Source organism: Centroberyx affinis, unplaced genomic scaffold (assembly GCF_046629955.1).
Source record: "Centroberyx affinis isolate AG114_WGS23_722 - 3 ecotype Tasmania unplaced genomic scaffold, CSIRO-AGI_Caff_v1 ptg002593l_1, whole genome shotgun sequence".
Classification (NCBI taxonomy): Eukaryota; Metazoa; Chordata; class Actinopteri; order Beryciformes; family Berycidae; genus Centroberyx; species Centroberyx affinis.
In genome coordinates, this window is record NW_027280796.1 from 75024 (window position 1) to 94367 (window position 19344).

The 19344-nt window shown below is 47.8% G+C and overlaps 1 protein-coding gene across 2 annotated transcripts in view; it reads left to right on the forward strand.

Moving 5' to 3' along the window:
* The window catches only part of nrip1b (nuclear receptor interacting protein 1b), a 36179-nt gene extending 17632 nt beyond the window's left edge, over positions 1 to 18547 (forward strand). For both annotated transcript variants that reach the window (XM_071534644.1, XM_071534645.1), the window contains one exon: positions 12217 to 18547. In XM_071534644.1, coding sequence (XP_071390745.1) covers positions 12675 to 16304 — 3630 coding nt within the window. In that variant the 5' untranslated portion in view covers positions 12217 to 12674 and the 3' untranslated portion in view covers positions 16305 to 18547. The remainder of the gene's footprint in view (positions 1 to 12216) is intronic.
* Positions 18548 to 19344: the final 797 nt, after the last annotated feature.

The following is a 19344-nucleotide window of genomic DNA, read 5'->3' on the forward strand; positions in this document are numbered from 1 at the left end:
TCTGGTAATATGCTGGACATGCAGTTAATTACCACTGACCTTGTTTTTGGGGGTGTGATGAGAAGGAGAATGTCACACTTTCAAAATGAGTCAATACATAGCTTACAATACATTGAGTACATATAATATATATATACATCCAATTTCTTATGGAAAGAAAGGTTGTTAGCTTGCCAGGCAAGAGAGTTTCAGAGTCTAGACACAGGAAAAATAAAATAAATAGTGCTTTACCAGGCAGCTACATGTGGGAATACATGGTATAAAGGTTTTATTCTGAGCCCATTGAAGCTAACATTTGTAAACTGAAGAGTAATTCATCCTCCTACAGAAAAGACAGCTAGCTAGCTAACACTGGCCCCATGCCCCTTTGACTTGCACTAGCATGGCTAATGCTAAAAGAAGCCTGTGGCCAGTGTCTCAGAAACCTTGAAAACATCAATTTTATTTGAGTCACCTTCATTTGCTGAGTACATGGCATTTATATAGAATTTCAGTAATTGTGGTTGATGATAGAATTCACTCTAACTCAAGTACAAAATAAATGCTACACAGTCGGCCTGTATTGACACACAGAACAAAGACATGGCAAGTAGTACAGTAGTCTAGGGTGCCACTGCAGTTACAGTAAAATAATAGCATATTATATTATATGTTATGTATTTACAGTTTTTATGTTTTATTAAATGTGATGTATTTATTTAGATGTGATTTTTGTTTTATTTATAGAAATTTTTAATTTATAGAAATTATAGCCTATTTATTTATATTTACCCTATTTATGAATGTATTTTTCTAATACTAGTTAAGAGTAAATGCGTTTACCCTTTACTACAGAAGACAGATGTTATTACCGGGGCTGTAAAGTGAGAGTGTACCATGGAAAAAGTCAGTTCCAGTGATGAATAATAAATTGACATTCAAATTGCAGCAGAGGAAGTCCTTTCAGTGGAGTGTTGCTCAAGGGGGTTGAGTGTTTATCCCCTTGCCTGCTCTAACTATATTAATGTAACTGGACATTTTGGCTCTGCCTGCATAGTCATCTCTTCCATTTTGTAGTCTTCTTATAGGTGTACAGTCTAGCAGTGGAGAGCAGGTTTACCCACGACACCTGTTGAGGAGTGAAACTCTTCCCCTTGGGCAGAGGAGTGTATGCAGCCGGTATGATATCCACCCTAAGTCCCTATGAACTGTACTTTCTACTCAGACAGGATTTACCGGATAAGTGTCCCTCGCTCTTGTGACGCAATCCTTTTGAACACTAACCACTCAAAGCTGGATTTGAAGCTCCACTGAACCCTGTTGAACTTTGACACTTTAGGTGGGACTTAGAAGAAAAGAGTGGGGAAACACTTTCCTCTTAGCAGCAAAACAAAGCCACAACAACCCCCCCACCCCCCCACAGGCCGTTTGATCACACCTGCTCATCACCCAACTGGCATAGCACCATTTTGACTCTTTCCTTTGATTAAACTAAAAAGCATTTAGACTAAACAATCAATAAGTACAGGCTTGAGTCCTGAATCGTTCTAGCATAAATCTTCCTGGGGCCTGGCGTGGAGTCTTCTCTGTATCATTTTTGCTGATTAGTTTTCCCATTACTCAAAGCAGATGTGTTCGGAGGTGATGAATGATCCAATTATGGGATATTTGTCACCCATTTGATATCTGCTGCTAGTCTGGGACACCAAGGAATTTCATTCTGGTCCCTCCAGTCCACAGTCCATTCTGGCTGGGTACATGTTGCTCCGGCCTTTGGACTTGTTGTTTGGACGGCCAACTGGCCAACTCTACCATTAGACACAGCATGGACTTTTGCCCCAGCTTTGTCCGTCCCCAGTAGCACCCAGCCACCTCTCCCTCATCATCCCATCCCATCATCTGGGTTACAGATAGGAGAGGTCCTCATGTTATCAACAGAATACTCACCACTCCTTTCTGTTTTAGCTCCAGCAATAAGAATAGTTGCCCTCCTAATAAAATTTAATTTATACTAACTATATCCTCGTAATTCCATACTCCCTGCTGCTCCTCTTGTTGACATACTAACATGCCTGAGATAGTAGTCATACATGGCTAAACTACAGTTGACCCCCCCCCCTCCTCCTCCCCTCCCCCCATACACACACACTCCAAAACAATACACAGACACTCGCAGCTGGACACTCGCAGCTGAAAGGGTTCATGTATGCCCCCCACCCCCCTCTGCTCTGTCTGTGGACAGTAGGCTGATTCTGCAGCCTCGCTCGCTCCCTCCCTCCCTCCCTCTCTTTCTCTCTCCTCTTCTCTCTCTCTCCCCTGCTCTGCTGTGCTGAGCTGTGTGTGTGTGTGTGTGTGTGCGTGTGTGTGTGTGTGACAGCTGCCTAATTGGGCATTCTCCCCTCGTCGGAGCGCCTGCCTCTCCTCTCTCTCCTCTCTCTCCTCCAGCCTGGGCCGGGGCTGCTGACGAATGGCAGCGGATTACAGATGAGGACACGGTGACCCGCCTGACCTTGCTGCACAGCCGCGGGGGAGGGGGAGGGAGAGGGGGGGGGGGAGAGACAGAGCGCTAGGGGTGGGGCGGGGTGGGGTGGGGTGCTAGGACTGCAGAGGGGTGGGGAGGGGGGGGGGGGTACGGGCGGGCCAAGCGGCGTCAGGTCAGCGGAGGATGAGGTCGTGCGAAGGTGGGCGAGAGATGGAAGGGGTGGGGAGGGTGGAGGTGGGAGGGGGGGCGACTTTTGCCAGGTGGCCAGCCGGACGGGCGGGCGGACAGGCGGGTGAGCGGGCAAACGACAAGAGTGTCACATGACAGCGCGGCCCCCCGTGTCACTATGTCAAGGGCACGAGCCCCCGCTGGCAACCGCCACTGCGGCATTTCCCCCCCCCCCCCCTACTTTAATTTATATATTTATTTCCACACTTCCCCTTTCTCTCCTCTGCTCCTTTTCTTTTTTTTTTTTTTTTTTACTTTTTTTTTATGTGTTTGTGTCTATCAGACTTGCGGCTCCTATATGGCTGCTGGCTCGCCTCCACGCCCCCCCCCCCGGGCAGCGATGTGGTCGGTCAAAGGGAGGTGGCAGATCCTCGAGTGTGGTGAATTTTAATTTCTGCCGCGCGCGCCGTAGATATTCCTATGCCCCTCCCCTGCCCTGCGCCCACCCCCCCCCCCCACCGCCCCCTCCCAACCCCCCCCCCCCCCCCCCCCCCCCCCCCCCCCGCTGTGCGTGTGAGACTGCCAAGGTGAGGTTGTGTCCTCTTGTTAAGAGCGATTAATGGCACTCGTTATGTACATAATGAAATATCCCTGCTGATGCATAGGGTGGCGTTCTCTCTCACTCTCTCTCTCTCTCTCTCTCACACACTCCTATCTCTGCTCCATGCCTGCCTGTATATGCGTGTGCGTGTGTGTGTGTGTGTGTGTGTGTGTGTGCAGTGTAACATTGAGGACGTTCTGTTACAGCCTCCAGGCAACTCCGGTATGTGTTTGATATGGTGTAGAGACCCCCCCTTGTAAGCCGTCTCTCCAAATGAAAAACGAACGGGAATTAAGGCCCTGTCAATTCACAGTCGAGTTTGTTCCTCTTTTTTCGCTTTAGATGCGCACAACACCGCGGCTCCCTGCGTGACATGTGTTCTGAGAGATAGAGATGGGTGGCTCACCACCGAGTCCCGTTTTGACTGGCGGAGTAAATTTAGATCTAATCTTCTTGTGTGTGTGTTCTTTTATAGCCCAAGAATGTTCACCTCACATCAGCTTTTAAGTTGACCTTGTTGTGTTGTTTGCTCTTCTGCGGCTTGTGTCCGCGCATGTGTGTGTGTGTGTGTGTGTTTCTGGGGCGAGACGCTGCCGGCTTCCCTATAGGTTTTTTATTTTGACCTCGTGTGTGTTTGCTTGTGTGTGTATGTGTGTGCTACCGCTATTCAGTGCCTGAGTCAAGCTGTGCAAGCTCTTTTAATCCCACGCCCCGGTGCACGTAGGCTTGATTAGTGGCAGCAGTTATCTGTGCAGAAGACAGCCCGCCCTCCTTTAGCGTTTGGTCAGGTCTGGGGCACGGGGGGGGGGGGGGGGGGTGTCAAGTCATGAGAAAGGTGAATGAGGAAGGAGAAAGGCAGAGAGAGGGAGGGGGGGGGGGGGGGGTGGAGGCAGAGGGAGGGGGAGGGATGGCGAGAACGAGGGAAGCGGGGAGGGCGGAAGCCTGATTAGTATTCCAAAGGAGCGCTCCTGCCAGTAGAGCAAATTGATTACTGCACTTTACCTGTATCAGCCTCCACAGCTAAGGATGACAAGGTACGGGAGCGTGATGTGTGTCTGCGTTCGCCTCCCAATCCCCGACCAGAGCGGAATGGGTGTGTTAGCGCTTGGCTTAGTGTAGCGGGTTTTTTTTTTTGTTGTTGTTTTTTTTCTTAATTCTGCTGGGCTCTATTTACTATGTTTTCCGCTAGATAGTTTTCTTTCTCCCCTCGATCTCCTTCATTACAGCAGAATAATAGGGACTGCTGGTTGCAGTTCGGCGTTGGCCTTGTCTCTCTCTCTCTCTCTCTCTCTCTCTCTCTCTTTCTCTTTCTCTCTCTCTCTCCCCGTCTGATTTAATGGTCAATGGCTGACTGAGGGAAGACAGACTAATTTCCTGCAAGCCTTGGCCCGGCGGTTGTCTGCATCAGGGATGACAATTAGCATGTTACTATTAGTTACACTGGAAGCAACCTGGTCAATTCCAAGGCACTTTAAAAGCCATGCTGAATCCAATTAGAATGTTATTTTTGTCTGCCTATGATTTCCATCAACACACACTGTTCATTTAACTACAATACCTTACTCTTCCAATGTTTCTGTACAGGCCCAATTATCTATTTTACCAACCCCCTACTTCCATTAGTCAGTATATGTATGTATATCTCTGCAGAATGCCTAACTAACAGAAATGGCTTGAGATAACTAATTGAAAATAAATTATTATAATAGGCTCAATTCAGCACCCCTGGGCCTTTGTCATTGGATTGAGAGTGTAAGGTAAGAATCCACTTGTTGAAAAGGATCCAATCTAAATGCTAAAGCAGGTTTATTATTTCAATTTATTAGTGAGTAAGGAGTCTATTAGCTGGTTACCAACAGTGTTAACGAATGCATAGGCAAGGCCTGCTAACTCCAATTATGTAGGCCTGTGCACTGCATAGAGATAAATAATATAGTAATTCCCATACACATGACCACTACTGTATGCGTTGTTGCCAAATAGTATCTTAGGCTGTTTTTTGATATAGAGTGCCTGTGAATGGCCTATACATAAACATATGAGTATTCAACTAGTAGGTCATTTTAGAGTAAGAAATTTCATTTTTTTTCTATTCCAAATACTCTACCCACTAAAATGTGACTCATTTTAGACATATATAGGGGGATAATAATTATAAACAATGGGAAAATCTTGATATATTACTCTTTTCCAAACCTCTGTAATGACCATGGCGGCTTGTCCAGAAACCCTGAGCAGACAAAGGGGAGCCCTCCTCGCATCTTTTCTCCTTTAGTGCTGGAGTGACCCTGCTGTAGTTAGCAAGTGGAGCAGACTGTAGGTGTTTTAGCCAATAAGGCTTAGAGGTGAGGAGGAGGCTTACAGGTTAGGAAGAGGCCAGGCTGAATAAGTGTGTTTTGTCCCAGTCTCCATGTGATACGGGTTTACCTCCGGTTCAAGTGGAGATCAAGGTGATCCCGGCTTGCATCAAGAAATAAAAGTACTTTTCAACACTTAAAGAGGCTGCTGGCAGAGCATTTCAGGGTATTTTTTTTTTTTACCTGCAACACAATAAACACAATGTAATTCAGAGAAGTCTGCTTTGTACTCATTTGTATATTTGTCAGTGTTGTAAACTGATTCTGTATACGCTTTTTATGTGTATATTTTATATCCAACTCCCAAGCCTGTATTTCCCAAGCGTGTTAGAAGGCACCGAGCATCCCCTAATTGACATTGCGTGAAGGATTGTATGCTTGCAATGGGATCTAAGATTGACTTGTGCTTTGACTCAATTAATGGCTTCCACGCACAATGCTTACACCCATTGCATGTCTACAAAAAGTATGTCAGAATCACTTTAATCCCGAAGTGCAATAAATGGCATTTGTCTTGGTGACAGTGGAGAGAATTAACGCCAACTTGAGTTTCACAGTAAATGCAGACAATATGTGGTATAAGGACAACAGTACCTCTCATTGGTAGTATTAAGTTTTATACTAAGAGGACCATGGAAAAATCACTCTCAAACATCCCAGCAAAAGTCATTGTTTAGATTTTTTCCCACTTTTATCCCCCATTTTTTGCATAGAATTGCCAATTATCTCGCCTATTGTTTTGCAATGTTAAAGTCTGTCTCTTTCTGTCTCGCCACAGTCTCTTACTTAACCCCACTAGCGCATCTGAGGAAGGTGTTTACCTACGACACTTCAATTTAAAAATGCTGTTTGAAATTTGGGTTTTTGATCATGCAGCACAACTATTTGCCCACAGGGCACCGATGGCAAGTATTCCAATATAATCCCCGGTGTAATTGACCAGGGTTATCCAAGCTTAATAAGTGGCTACATTTTGTTTTGTCCAATGTTTTGCTTGAAAAGGAACCATATGAGGCTTGTGATATTATCTTAAATGGCAGGGATTGCTTGTCTAAAGCTTATTTGACTCACTCTTCTGTGTTATCTATCAAGTTGTGTGAACAAGTGGGTGCAATGTGCCGCAAGGTCCTTAAAGGTGATGGGACAGTAAGCATAGTGTCTCGTTAAACCCTTGTATTCTTGGGAAAATATGGTTAACAACAACTATTTTTGAGCTCTGTTTACCTGGCGGTGGGGCCAGGTCTTCATCATATACCTTATAAATGCAAGTATACTTTGGTATTAACCTGGATGCCAATTCAGTTTACTGGTTGTATGTAAATGTTTGTGCCACATGATCACCAGATTACAAACCTTGTAAATTTAAGTGTGCTTGGGTATTAACCTGGATGCCAATTTAGATTCTGAGAATATCCGAAATAGAGTGAAGCTGTTTTTGTCAGTAGCGCCAGCTATTGCACTGTAAGTGCTGGGTTGGGCATCAGGGCCAGGTGTAGGACTAATCTTATTGAAGTGTCCTGTTCATTGGCATATACTCAGCTCGGCCCTGCCAACTGGATTGGTGCTGCTTGAGATTTTCTCCCAAAAGGTTACGCATAATCGTTTTATACTTTAGTGGGTTAAATGTACCTAATTGATTAACAAGATTCCTTTAATTGTGTAACTTTGAATGGGGCTGTATGTGTAGTTGTGCAGAGGCAAAAACAAGTCAAAAATGTGTTTCGGTCTTTCGGATGATTCTAATGGAATGACCCTTCACAACCTATTGTACCCTCTAATACCATTCTCCAACCTCACTCAGAGCAAGCATTAGGATGATTTAAAAACTGGAAAGTAGGTCAATGGGAGCATTACGAAAGGCAAAATGGTAGCAGAGAGTTGTCCTCTTCTCTTTTCTGCCACTCAGACCTCTGTCACAGGCCATCTTACTCCAAACCGTCCCAAATTACTCACAGGAAAAATCAGGAGCACTCTTTTAACCCGATAAAGGCAGACATCTTGCTGACTCACGGCGATGGCCTTCTTAGGATTGATGCCAGGGATATTATGGAAATGATTCATTAAAAGCCAAGGTTTTTTAGCTGGTTTTATCTAGCATTCAGGGCAGCCTGACAGTGGGACATTTGATCTCAATTGCAAAGTGGCCCATTTCCCTCAGACATCACCACCGCAGTCTGCTTCAAAAGCCTAGCTCTGCCTTTTGGCGTGCTGGCCATGGGGCAATCAGCTGTTCCTGTTTCCAGCGCCAGTGTTTACAAATGGAAAATGTGTGTTGTTTCGGGGGGAAATGAGTACCATTTTGGATAGACGATGTGAGCTGAAGATTACCTCGGAGCCCAATAGAAACGAATCAGGTATAGATTGATGGCGGCCACGGCTCATTAAGAAGGAATGTGTGTGTGTTTTTAATTGATGCACTAATTCTCGGCCACTCAGGAAATAGCCCTTGGGTGGGTCTTCCAAATGGCACACAAATATTTACTATGGACACAAACATTTTTGTAAGCACGTCCGTGCCACCCTGGGCAAGGTAAGGGGGGAAGACGGTGTTGTCCAGGTCTGTGATACAGTACAGTGATATCATCCAGGGCCATTTAGGTTTGGCTGGGTCCCCGCCAGTCAGTTGGGCTCTGAATCGCTTAGATGACTCATCAGCGTGCATGAATTCCTCTTTGCTCTCTCTCCACCCCGAGAACTCTTTGTACTGATGAGTGCAGATGAAGTTAAACGGCCCTCACGCGCCTCTCATCCAAGGCCAGATGCAGGCCAAGAACTGTAGCTCCCCGGTCCCATTTTGTCCGAGTCTAAAATGTTAGCGTTCACTCATCACACAATGTTCCTCACATTCATGTGCTCTGAGGAGGACGGTTTTCCCCCTGGATTGCCTGTGCTACTTAGCACAAGAGGTCTGACTTTTCAGCATGCGTGTATCACATTTCCTTTATGTGGGGTACGTCCACGGGTTTCTGTGTGCGCACATGGGGGCGTGTGTGCTATGCATGACTTGTTTGGTCAATGCATCCTTAGAAGTGGGTCAGAGTGCCCTAGTTCTCATTGTGTGGGTGTGCGTGTGTCTGTGTATTGCATTTCAGTGTTATTTTGTCCTGATTGACTTATCTGCGAAAACATTTTTTTGTTTCTAGTCTCCTGCTGCTCGGTAGCATGTTATTCTCTTGTTTACCTCTCTCAAGGTGAGGGAGAGCTTTTAATTCGACTTTCCTCTGGTGCACTCGTTCACTTGTGGTGGGCCCGGAACAACTACATTTGGTCAGGTAGCTTATGTTTTGTCTTATTTAATCATGTCAGGGCCATATTGAATTTACAAATAGCGGTCACGCCGTATGTGTAAGTGAGCTACCCCGTTGAGTATGTGCAGCAGGGCTGGGCTGCAGATTACATGATATAATAGTGTTTAGGCATCGCCTCTCCTTTTAAATTCCTTTAACCTTGACTCCCCTTTAATGCAGGGAGAACACATCTGCCAGGCTGGTGTCAGACATTAGTAATACACACCGCTCGGGCAGCATTGTCACTTTTTATTAACGCCCAGAGCTTTGCATGGACACCAGCTGTTGCATCAAGTGGAAAAGCCTTGGCGGCATGAATGACCTTGACTTTAACTGCCGCTCCTGTGGCTCTTCCCCTTTTTAATTCTTTTGTTTGGTCTCATACATTTTAAATGGCTTAAATGGATTACTATTCCTGACAATGAAGGTCATTTAGGAACTCTCATTTTTTTTTAAAAGAGGGGGGAAGAGGTTGTGCGTGCTTTTTTGTTTGTTTGTGTGGGTGGGTGGTGGTGGGGGGGGGTGTATTTACAGGGGAATGAAGGTCAGACTTTGAGATCTAATCCGTGACATATGCATCGGGACGTTTTTGTGTCAGTTTTCTGGTAATTCCACATAGGAAGTGGCTGAGAGTGCAGTGACCTTTCCTGTTCCTGGTGTCTCTTAAGTACTAGCGGAGGGAGAGAGCGGGAGAGAAATAGACGAAGAGAAGACCAGTCGGGGGATGATGAAGCTCTCACCCCTCCCCATCACTTGCCCTCCCCTCTCACACGTACGTGGCCGACTGTAGTGGTAAAAATCACTTTAGAATGGTGCCTGCTCTGTCATTGGCTGACATTGTCAAAGATAATGGATAATCACCACAGAAACCGTAGAGCAGCTCATTGGTGCTCCGGTGTCCCACGGTGGGGGAGGGGGTGGAGGTCAGGCTTTTGGGGTGCCACCACCAATGAGATGACATGTTAACAGATGTGTAAGGTCATTTTCAATGTATACACCAGGGGAGATAATGTAATAGTAATACACACATCACACATCCTGAAAGGGGAAGCGAGGGGGGCTGTATGCTTTAGGGGCTCACTATAGAGGACAGCTTTCCCTATATTAAGGTCATTTATTTGTTCAGAGAGCACTATCGCTGTAGAGAACATATTTTCTCTTGCCCTTGCTGTTGCGGAGCTTTCTGACATCAGCTCTGTCATTACATGTGTCTTTCAAGAGCTTGAAGGTCCCCACTCCTTTGTAAAGGCTGACTTGTACTTAAGTGATAAAGTGGATGTGGTAGCTCTGTTATATATAAATTTATTCATTGCAGTGTTATAGTGGCCCTGTGCTGCCTTGTCTGCTTTGTGTATTGAAGTTTCTTTGGGCAAAAGCATAGACAAGGTCAACTGTAATTTGTAAGGTTCACTGCCAACAGTAAAGAGATTAACAGAATTTCCCACGTTGAAACAGTGTCCGTGTCTCTTCTCCTCTGACTCACTGACTGGGCTGCATCAAGGCATATTAGTTACTGTTCCAAACTAAGTTGAAGGTAAACATGTGTACGTGTTTATTATGCTGATCAAACGCAGTGTTACAGGGCGTTCTATTATAATTGCGTTAAGCTCACTGGCGGGAAAATAGCCCTAATCCTGGCATCTAAGATTAGCAGGACAGCAGACGTCAGATGGCCCAGTGTGACCAGGTTGGCTTTTGTTGTTGTCAGATTTAGGTCAACAGCTTAAAGCTGGCCTTGAACTGTAATTGATGCTGATGGGCCAATCTCAGTTAAGTTATTCTTTATGCATTGGCAAATGTCGTGAAGGGTCTCATCAACCTGTGGACCAGTGGTCTCAAGAATTACTTAAAATGGCCAAAATGATTGTTTTCCTGCTGGTACTCAGACTTCATTGCACACTGATCAACTTAAATCCAGCCTCTAATCCTTGCTCATTTTCAAGGTGGCATTAAAAGTGCCACCTTGTTGCCCTTTCTGTCATGCCAACCTGTGGACTTTGGCCACAGGGATGGATTTCAGCCTGATTAGAGGCCCGCTGCCTTGTTGTTTTTGGCCCTCGTCGCTGCTCTCTGTGAAGTATTTAGGCTAGTGGCTACGTGGGTTGCCATGGCCTTTCGTCATAATCAAGGGCTGCTGTCCCGTTGTGTGACCTGCTATGTTGGTCCACTCAGCGGACACCAAAGGTGAGGACGGCGTCGGGAAAGGACACGGACAGCAGCTGAGGCGAGGTGGAAACTCTGTATTAATTAACCTTTATGGGATGCGGCCAGGACTGTCGGAGGTGTCCTGTATCCACGGAAACCACGCTGACAGGGTTCAGAGCAGAGGTCTCCCAGGGCAGTGCCGCTGACACTGTCATGGCAACTGGCACAGAGCTCACCCCGGTGTCACCGGCTCTGCCCTCCTGACAGTGGTGTGGTGTGACAGGTGCACCTGATCCTTAAGCCACCCCCATCCCTCCAACACACACACACACACACAAAAACATTTGATAGTCTGGTACGGCTTGTCTGTTAGCTAGATCCTTGCTGTGATCCTCCACTGCCTTTGTACTGTACCTGTAAACAAGACTCACATCACATCAAGTCAGTTCAGTTGTTTTGCTCCTGTCTTCTGATTTCAAAGCCGCTCAGGCTCAGATCAAGTAGGCTTGGTGAGGGATTCAGCTGGACAGGTGTTGATAAAGATAATTCAGTGGTGAGATAGAGCAGCCACAACAAGCGGGACAGTTTTCACTCAGTCTGTGCATGTGTATATGTGTGTCTTCATGCACTTATTCATGCTTGTGTCCAGGCACGCATGCTTTAATGCATATTTGCGTGCGTGTGGGTGGGTGGGTAGGTGGCTGCTGCTATGTGCAGAGCCAGGGTTGTGTCGTGTGAGATGCTGCTCAAGTGCATAAGGAGCGGGAGGTGTGTGTGTGTGTGGGGAGGGGGGGGGATAATCCACTGAAATGACAAGCTGCATAAGAAATTATTCACAGCTCTCACAAGGCCCTTCACTTTTGAAAGACATCGCTGCGAGGGGCTTACAGCTCAAGACCTGAATGTTTTCAAGGTAGTGGGCTTGAATTTTCAATTTGGATCCAATCAGGCCTAATCTACATTTGTCGTCTGTTCGGGTGGCTGTGAGGGGAGAGTGCGGGGAGGGAGAAGGAGAGGGAGCCGTGTGCAGTCAATCTGAAATGTTGCTAAGTAACAGAGATGGCGGACAAGGTATATAGTGCCGTGCAAATCCCTGCTTCTTACACAGTTTCTCCTCTTTCTCTCCCTCCCCTCTCCCCCCCCTCCCCTCTCTCTCTCGCTCTCTCTCTCTCTCTCTCTCCTCTCTCGCTCCCATAGGTCCCCCATGTGAGATCTGGAAAGCTGAAAGGCGCCACTGAGAGAACCACAGCCAGGCATAAGGACAGAACATCCTAAACATCCACAGCCACGGAATGTGTCAACATCTCTGTGGTGAAATCCCGCTGACTCCTCACTCGCTGCTCACATAAGCCTGGAGCCGGGCCTTCTGGGACCATCCGGTGTTCAAAGGCGTACCAGAATGCCAGGGAGGCCCACCTGCCCCGGAATGGCTCCGACCATGGCTGCCGTTTCACCGCTCCGCTGACTGGACCCACTACAGAGAGGGATCGCATCTAGCCGGTGCGTCCTTCAGCGCCCTACAGTGTCACTCTGTGCAACTGCTTGCCTTCTTTTTGGTATTTTGGAAGTACATGCCACTGTCAACCAGATGACCCAGTGGACATTTGTTTCCCAGTACCAGTGCTGAACCATACGAGGGGATCCTAGTATTGAACATGACTCATGGGGAGGAGCCTGGCCCTGAGACACACAAGGATTCAGCTGTTCTAACTTATCTGGAAGGTTTACTGATGCATCCAGTGGTGGCCGGGCCTGGGGCCACGGCAAGCAGGAGGTCCGAGGCTGCCCACAGCAACCAAGAGCAGGCCGACAAGGCGGGCGGGCCCTTCCAGCTGCCCAACCATGGCCCTACAGCCCCCAAGGCTGGAGCCAATGGGCCCTCACTGGGTGCCTCGCAGCACCTGAAGAAGGCCCGCCTGCTGCGCTCCGGGGCCTGGAGTGAGCCGGGGAACCAGCGGATGAGTTCACCCCCAGTGGAGCTGAACGGCCAAGGGGGAGGCCTGCAGAATGGAGCCATAGAGGGCTCTCCTCACGCTGGGGAGAGCACCCTACTCGCCTCCCTGCTCCAGTCCTTCAGCTCACGGCTGCAGAGTGTGGCTATGTCCCAGCAGTCCAGCAAGCCCCCAAGCGAGTGTTCCCCTCCAACCAAGGCCCCACCTGCAGACAAAGAGCCACTCCCTGTATACGGGACAGCCTCCAGCCGTTTGAAGGGCCTGATGAGGAAGAGCAAACTGCAGAATCACAGCAACACGCCTTACAGCCGCCGGGGACACAGCCAGGACAGACCTCCAGAATCACCTCGCTCAGCACACAGCGCCACGCCTCCTTCCGCCCCCGCGGCCACTGATTCAGTGTCCTGTGCAGAGCGTCTGAAGGCGGTGGCCAACATGGTGAAAATCCGCTCTAGCCCAGCACCTTCGCCCAAGCCCAGCGTGGCCTGTAGTCAGCTGGCCTTGCTGCTGTCCAGTGAAGCCCACCTCCAGCAGTACTCCCGGGAGCACGCGCTCAAAGCCCAGCTCTCCGGACGCTCCGCCAGCGAGCGACTGGCCGCCATGGCAACCCAGCAGCAGGGCCAGGACAAAAGGCCACCCAGTGTGGGAGAGGCTCTGCCTGGAGCCCCAGACACACTAAGCTCCTTAACCACCCAAAATGGGATGACGACGACAACCACAGTAACAACAACACTCCCCCGAATGGCTCTGTCCAGCCCGCGGAGTCCCTCCCTGCTGCGCGGCCACAGCCAGAGCTCTCCTCCCCCTCCCCCTCCCCCACATACTCCAAGCCACACCCAGAGCCAGCCGCCTCGGGAGAAACGAGGCTTTGACTCGCGTCCGACACGCCCTCCCCAGACCTGCAGTAGCTTGCTCCTGCTGCTGCTCAATAACCACAACAACCAGAAGCAGCTGACCAAGAACGGGCACCTGGAGGACAGCTGTGGCATCCTGCCACCGAGCGGCTCCTCTTCGGTCACTTCGGACAGCGAGTGCTCCACCCAGGAGAGGAGCCTGGCCAAGGATAGCAGTGATGCAGAGAGTTCCTACTCAAGCTGCTCTCCCATTGACCTGTCCATGAGGAGCCGGGCCAATGCCCAAGACACTGGGCCCAAAACCACCACCTCCTCTTCCTACTCCTCCTCTTCCTCCTCCTTCTCTTCCTCCACCACAGTGTTTTCCTCTACCCCAGCTGCTTTCTCCCCTCCCTCTTCTGTTCAACCCTCTACCACAACCTTTTCCCCCTCCTCTACTGTTGTCTCCTCTGTCTCCACCGCTTTTTCCTCCTCTTCCTCCTCCTCTTTCTCTACCTCCTCTTTGGACAAACTGACAGAGTCATTGATAAACAAGTGGAAACCAGAGCCGTCCGGGTCTAAGGTCTCCAAGGGTAAGGAGCTTGAAATGAGCCCAGACCTAAAATCTCATCCTAAGGTCACACTCATGCAGCTCCTTCTTGAGCGCAGAAATAACGAGAAGGTAAACAAAAGTGTAGGTAATCCAGATTTGCCACTTGACATAAGCATGGCCACCATGTCTCGGGGCCAACCGAAGGGACTGGTGCCCTGGGATGAGACCAGGACAAAGAGCCCCATGGACAGGCCCACACCCCCAGCCCAGCCCCTCTACTCTCACAATCGAGACCCCAGCAGTGCGCTGTCCCCCTACTCCTACCCTTCCCCCCATGTCCAGTCCAGCCCGCTGGATTTGTGTAAGTCTAAAGCCTTTCCTGCTGAGAAGGCTTCTGAGCCTGCCTTCAGTGCCAGTAAACTGTTACAGAACCTGGCCCAGTGTGGCACGGCTTCACCCTCCCCGCCTATTCCCCCCAGCAAAGGGATGGGCCAGGAGCTGGAAGCAGGCAGGCCCTTGGCCCTGTTGGAGAGGCTCAATGCACCCATCAACAGGACCAGCACCACTCCACTCTCCGACGGGCCCTCGGGCAGTGGCACACCGTTCAGCCGGAAGGAAGCCTCACCCCCTTCCTCCCAGATCGAGAACCTTCTGGAGAGGCGCACGGTGCTGCAACTCTTGCTAGGAACGGGCTCGACCACTGCTACGGTCAACCGCAAAGACAGGCCCGCTGGGAGTGGTAGGAGGAGTGTGGAGGTGGCAGGGGGGTGCTTTGAGAAGAGCCCCGGCCCCTCTGTAATTTGTGACAGCTCCAATGGGCCCTCTTTGGACGTAAAGATCAAAACGGAGCTTGTGGAGGAGGTGGGGCCGTCCTCGGCCGCATCTGACGATTTGAGTGGCAGAAAGCGACGGAGTGGCTACGACAAGAGCAGCCCCCTCTCAGAACCCCAGCAGGATTTTAAAACCGAACCACGGCCTGCAGAGGTCATAGCAAAATATGGCCTCCTCAGCCAGCTGCTAAAACAACAGACTGCTACCTACTACACCAGCGCTGCTGTGCAGGCTGAGTCACAGCCCAGACAGGTAAAAGAGGAACAGAGGGAGTACCCGAGCCCCAGCCCCAAGAAGAGACGCCTCTGCTCTGATCGAACTGACAGCCTGAATAATGTCAGCTCTCCAAGGGCAGTGGACAGTAGAGACGGCAACAGCCTTGCCTCATCTGCTCTTCAGGAACAGCCTGACCAGCAGAGGAGTCCCAAGGAGGAGGAGGCTCCACCCAGGAGCCCCCCAAGTGAATCGCTCACCAGAGAGAGTCGGGGCTTCAACGTGCTCAAACAGCTGCTGCTCTCCGACAACTGTCTGAAGGAGCTGTCCCAGCAGCCCCGGGGGGCACCCAGCCCCTCTGTCCTGCAGGCCAACGGCAAGGCCAATGGCAGCATTCTCGGTCAGCCGGCCCACAATCACAGCTTCCTCCACATGCCCTGGCACCCCCACGGCTCCCTCAGCTCAGGGCTCCCCAGTAATCTCAGACCCCTGCCCACCCCTCCGGCAGTCGACGGCCCCCTCCGCGCCCCCTGGGGCCGCCACTCAGCCCCGTGGCCGGTCACTCAAAAACGGGACCCCCCGACTCTGGTCAAACAGGAGCCAGAGAGCCCGGTGCGATGGACTGGTCAGGAGGAGGAGGATGAGGGCTGTGACTCCAACCCGGACTCTCCGCGGCTGACGCGCTCCAACCCCATCCTGTATTACATGTTGCAGAAGGGCAGCGCTCAGCTGAGGAAGGAGATGAGGGATCAGGCGGAGGGGACCCAGCCTATGGTCCGAGTTAAGGAGGAGCCAATCAGTGACGTGCATGCCTATGAACACAGACTGAGCTCCACTCCGCAATCGCCGACCCACGACAAGCACAGCCACGAGAGCCAGGGGCTGAGCCAATCATCTGAGTAGAAGTTTTATCAACAACAAAAAAGACAAAGGGGGAAAAGATTACAATGACTCTCTTTTTTTTCTTTTTTTACTGACTTGCCAAATTGGTTTGAAGTTTGATGAGACAAAATAACATTGAGAATGCAAAAATGAAGATTTTTTTAGTGGAATGGAGCAAGTTCAAATTCAAAGGCATATTTTCATTGCTTTCTCAATTTTAAACGGTGAGGTTATGGAATGGTACAAAATAGCTCTATCTTTGCAGAATGTCTAATTGGTTAAACCAAAATTAAGCAACTGTCAAATTTAACTTTGCCCATTACTGATAATCATGCAGTATGTATTTCACTCTCTCAACTTCAAAGTCCTCCTTTAGAATTTGGTCTTGTTTTACTCCTATAATTTGTATCTGAATTGTACACATATCACCATTCTGTGTCCTCTTTGTTGCCTGCCATAAAACATTTACAAAGAACATTTCAAGCAGCATTTATTATTGATGACTCCAAAAATGTTAGCTCTCAGTTCAGTGGACATTTATTTATTTTCTCCATCAGAACATTTTGAGATAGACAGAGTCCCATCAATTTTAGATCAGATTCCAAATAAAGTCATTCTAGGGCAGGCACAGCAGTCTATTACAAAAATGTACAAGATAGAGACATTCAAAGGAGGACCTTGAAAACAATATTCACACTGCAATAGCTTCAGAGGGGATCCTACAGTGATGAATGCTCTCTCTCGCATTTCCTCAAGAATCATGGTGTGGCATAATTACCAGTGGGATGACAATACATCATCAACAGTGGTTTGAATGGTCACAATTCATTGTATTTTGCTTTTATCTGAATTGAACTTGTTAGGCTAAAATTCGACAGTGCAAATTCAGGGGTAACGTCTTTGCAGATTGTGCAGTTTTGAGCAGATGGGTCAACAAGGCATCTGTGGTGCATACAGTTCAGCAACTGTGTGTAAACAGGTTTCTAGAGCAACAGTTAAAAGACTGCAGTGTCTGAGGAACTGTTATCTTTCCATCCTGGGTAAAGCAGCAGTATTTACTTACGCGAAGCACATGGCATGTCTCTTTTCAATTCATGTACAGTTGTACCCAGAGTTTGCACTTTCGAATTTGAGTCCTCGGTGTCCTTTTAAGAATAAGTTAATGGCATGTAATGAAAAATGTCAGTATTGTTATCTGTTGAGAAATTTGACAGTTTGTGAAGTTTTTTTATTATTATTTCTTGACTCTTGTGCTTTATGGACACCTTTTATTTTCGTGACGGTCTCTTAACTCATAAAATGTCAAAAGAATTGCATGAAAATACAGAGAAAACCACAGGTACATTTTTTTTTCTGAAGCAGCTGGATATGTGTACCTGCCCCCCAATAATCACCAAGACATGTTGGTGTCTTGAGGGATATCTGGTATCTAGCTCCTTATTTTGATTGTACTGTATTCTTTTCAGTATCAGTTTTAGTTTCACACACTGCGTTATCCATTTAGTCTTGTGATCTTTTTAATACATATACCTATGAAGTACGTTTCTCTATTATTAATACATTTTCACAATGGTTAAATATATTTGTGTAAATAGTACTTTCATTATGAAAGATGACTATTTTGTATTGTTGAAGAAAAAGATATTACCCTAGTTTTTAATGCCCTGATATGTAAATATGAATTATATGCGTACTAGTGTACATACAAAGGCAGAGGATGCTATGCCCATCTTTTTTTGGTTGGTTTGTTCTTTGCATGTGTCTCTATGTGGTAAATGATAATCTATCCTGCGCTGTGTTGTGTAATAATGTCTGACTCTCCTCACTGCTGCCTGTTGCATGCAGACGCATGGGAACTACCTGTGTATCCCTACTGGTGATGGGGGAAAATGTCAAGTCTTAAAATAGGTCTTTTTTTATCACAGAGAGAGGCTCGTTTAGAATATGAACAGTCCCTAAATAACCACAGACTGTTGAGCAAGTTGATAAAAATGTGTGAAAATAAACGTGCATTGAATATTTTTGTGATTTTCATTTCTGTTACTGGTTAACAAAGCTCTGCGAAGGAGCTCGGGGCTATAGTGGAGGATTGACGTACAATCATAGACCTGCATTGTGCATCTGAGAAATACATTTGTAGCAGCAAATATAAAAAAAAAAGATGTTTCATTTTTTCATGTGAAGACCTGAAACATTATTTCATTTTTTATGTTTTCATTTTTGGTGTTCATTTGCACTGATATCTCAAAAATAAAGTACTAAAATGCATGACCTAGTATGAATGTGTTTCTTTTTTTGTACTTTGCCATTCATGAGTTTTTTTTTCTATTGACAACTTGATGCACAAATCTGGGATGTGTTTGAGTATATTAATCGATAATATATTCTTGAATGTTAGCATTGGCTGATTGAAATTCATCTCCTAGCTTTCAGATGCCGCCACAAAACACATAGGCCTACGTCTTGGTTTTATGCTTCCAAACAATACAAATGGAAACAGTTGTATATTATATTTTATATCAGTTTTAGAGTAGAAATGGACTTTAAACAAAACCAGGAGTGGGGTAACAGACATCCCATGTCAGATTGGGGCCCCAAAAAGCCTTGAGGACATAAAAAGCCAAAAGCACATTGAGCAATCAAAGACTGGTCGTTATTATAGAAGGGCCAGAGGATGTCCTGTATTTCCCCCCCAAAACTTCTGCTTCTGAGTTGGCTGCAGTTCACTACATTGCTGAGTCTTAACAAAGGCAGGAAAGACATTGAGAGGCGGGAGGACACCCGGAGGTCAACAGATGTGCCCTGAACGCATGCCCAAGGATGGAACATGCATCTTTTATTTAGACCCTGAAATAGATGGCTTCACACGGGCACTGGAGCACCTGAAGCCTTGTGTTTCAGACTGCGTGATTATCCATTTTGCCATGATCGGCTCGGCTTGAGAAAAACAGCCTGTAGCGCGAGACTCTCCGAAGGTGAAGACGAGTTCAAGCCCAACTTCCCTTGGCGCTGGGTTTTTGAATATGAGGTCCGACGGGCGAACAGACGGCTTTTTGTCTGC